The sequence below is a fragment of the Pongo abelii genome, chromosome X, assembly GCF_028885655.2.
Source record: "Pongo abelii isolate AG06213 chromosome X, NHGRI_mPonAbe1-v2.0_pri, whole genome shotgun sequence".
In the NCBI taxonomy this organism is placed as follows: Eukaryota; Metazoa; Chordata; class Mammalia; order Primates; family Hominidae; genus Pongo; species Pongo abelii.
In genome coordinates, this window is record NC_072008.2 from 35,940,341 (window position 1) to 35,941,857 (window position 1,517).

Below are 1,517 nucleotides of genomic sequence, written 5' to 3' on the forward strand. Positions count from 1 at the left end.
ACACAGTGCACTGAGGACTCACAAGATGACGGTGACCGGTGGGGACACGGGCTCGAGAACTCGCGAGATGATGGCCATTGGGGAGCTGGGCTTGAGGACTCGCGAGATGACTGCGGCCAATGGAGAGCCAGGCTCAAGGACTCGCGAGATGACGTTGGCCGGTGGGGCGCGGGGCTTGAGAAGTCACGAGGTGATGGCGGCTGGTGGGGAGCTTGGCGGCTCTTGCTAGGGGCGTTCTACAGTGTGACTGAGGAGGCCCAGGGTGTCCCGTTTGTTTCATCATCGCCAAGAGGCAGGCAGTGGTGCTGTCCGCGGTGGCATTGTTGGAGTGACTGGTGACAGAATACGTTGGTGACGGGACCGAGGTCTGAGGACAGCTCTCCGCCTGCAGAAATGAGTGAACAGACTGCTGCATTAGATACCTCGTCGCCACCCAAGAAGGCGCCTGCCCTGTCTAACACGACTGGATCCAACAATGACTTGGCAAGTATCTTCCAGTGTCCGGTCTGCTTAGACTATGCGTTACCACCAATTCTTCAGTGTCAGAGAGGCCATCTTGTCTGTAGAAGCTGTCACTCAAAGCTCACATCTTGTCCAACTTGCCGTGGCCCCTTGGGATCCATTCGCAACTTGGCTATGGAGAAAGTGGCTAACTTTGTACTTTTCCCGTGTAGATATGCCTGTTTGGGATGTGAAATCACTCTGCCACACACAGAAAAAGTAGATCACGAAGAAGTCTGTGAGTTTAGGCTTTATTCCTGCCCGTGCCCTGGTACTCTCTGTAAATGGCAAGGCACTGTGGATGCTATAATGCCTCATCTGACGAATATGCATGAGTACATTACAACAATAGAGGGAGAGGATATAATTTTCCTTGCTACCAGCATTAATCTTGTTGGCGCTTTCGATTGGGTGATGATACAGTCCTGTTTTGACGTTCACTTCATGATAGTCTTGCAGAAACAGGAAGATCGCAATGGCGGCCAGCAGTTCTTCGCAGTTGTACAGCTGGTGGGAACACGCAAGGAAGCTGAAAATTTTGCTTACCGACTTGAGCTAAAGAGTAATCGGCGACGACTGACTTGGGAAGCGACTCCTCTATCTATTCATGACGACATAGCAAAAGCCATTAAGAATAGAGACTGCTTAATCTTTGACGCCAACACTGCGCTGCTTTTTGCAGAAAATGGCGATTTAAGCATCGGTGTAGTTATTGATATGTGTTGAAATGGCAGTGGAACATTTTCTAGCCAGTGTTTAAAACTGTTTAATTTCACAGAAAATAAGCCACCCATCTGCCTGCCAACCTGAAACTCTTCACAAGTATAAGCTCAACACATAGAGGTAAATAGAAAGGCTGTTGAATACAGGAAATAGTTGTATGTAGTAACATTAGTATATATAAAGATGAGCATATTTTGCATTAAGAAAGCATTATAAAATGTGAATTTTGTGTTGTAGATGGATTGTATTATCGAAAAATAATGTTTTGTTTTGTTTTGTTTTTGGGTCTGTGA

At 47.3% G+C, this 1,517-nt stretch overlaps 1 protein-coding gene across 1 annotated transcript; it reads left to right on the forward strand.

Annotated features, from left to right (window-relative positions):
* The first annotated feature begins 393 nt into the window (after positions 1-393).
* LOC100451947 (E3 ubiquitin-protein ligase SIAH1-like) lies at positions 394-1,227 on the forward strand. Its single transcript, XM_003780264.1, has one exon. The coding sequence runs from the start codon at positions 394-396 to the stop codon at positions 1,225-1,227; it is 834 nt and encodes a 277-aa protein (XP_003780312.1).
* The last annotated feature ends 290 nt before the right edge of the window (positions 1,228-1,517 follow it).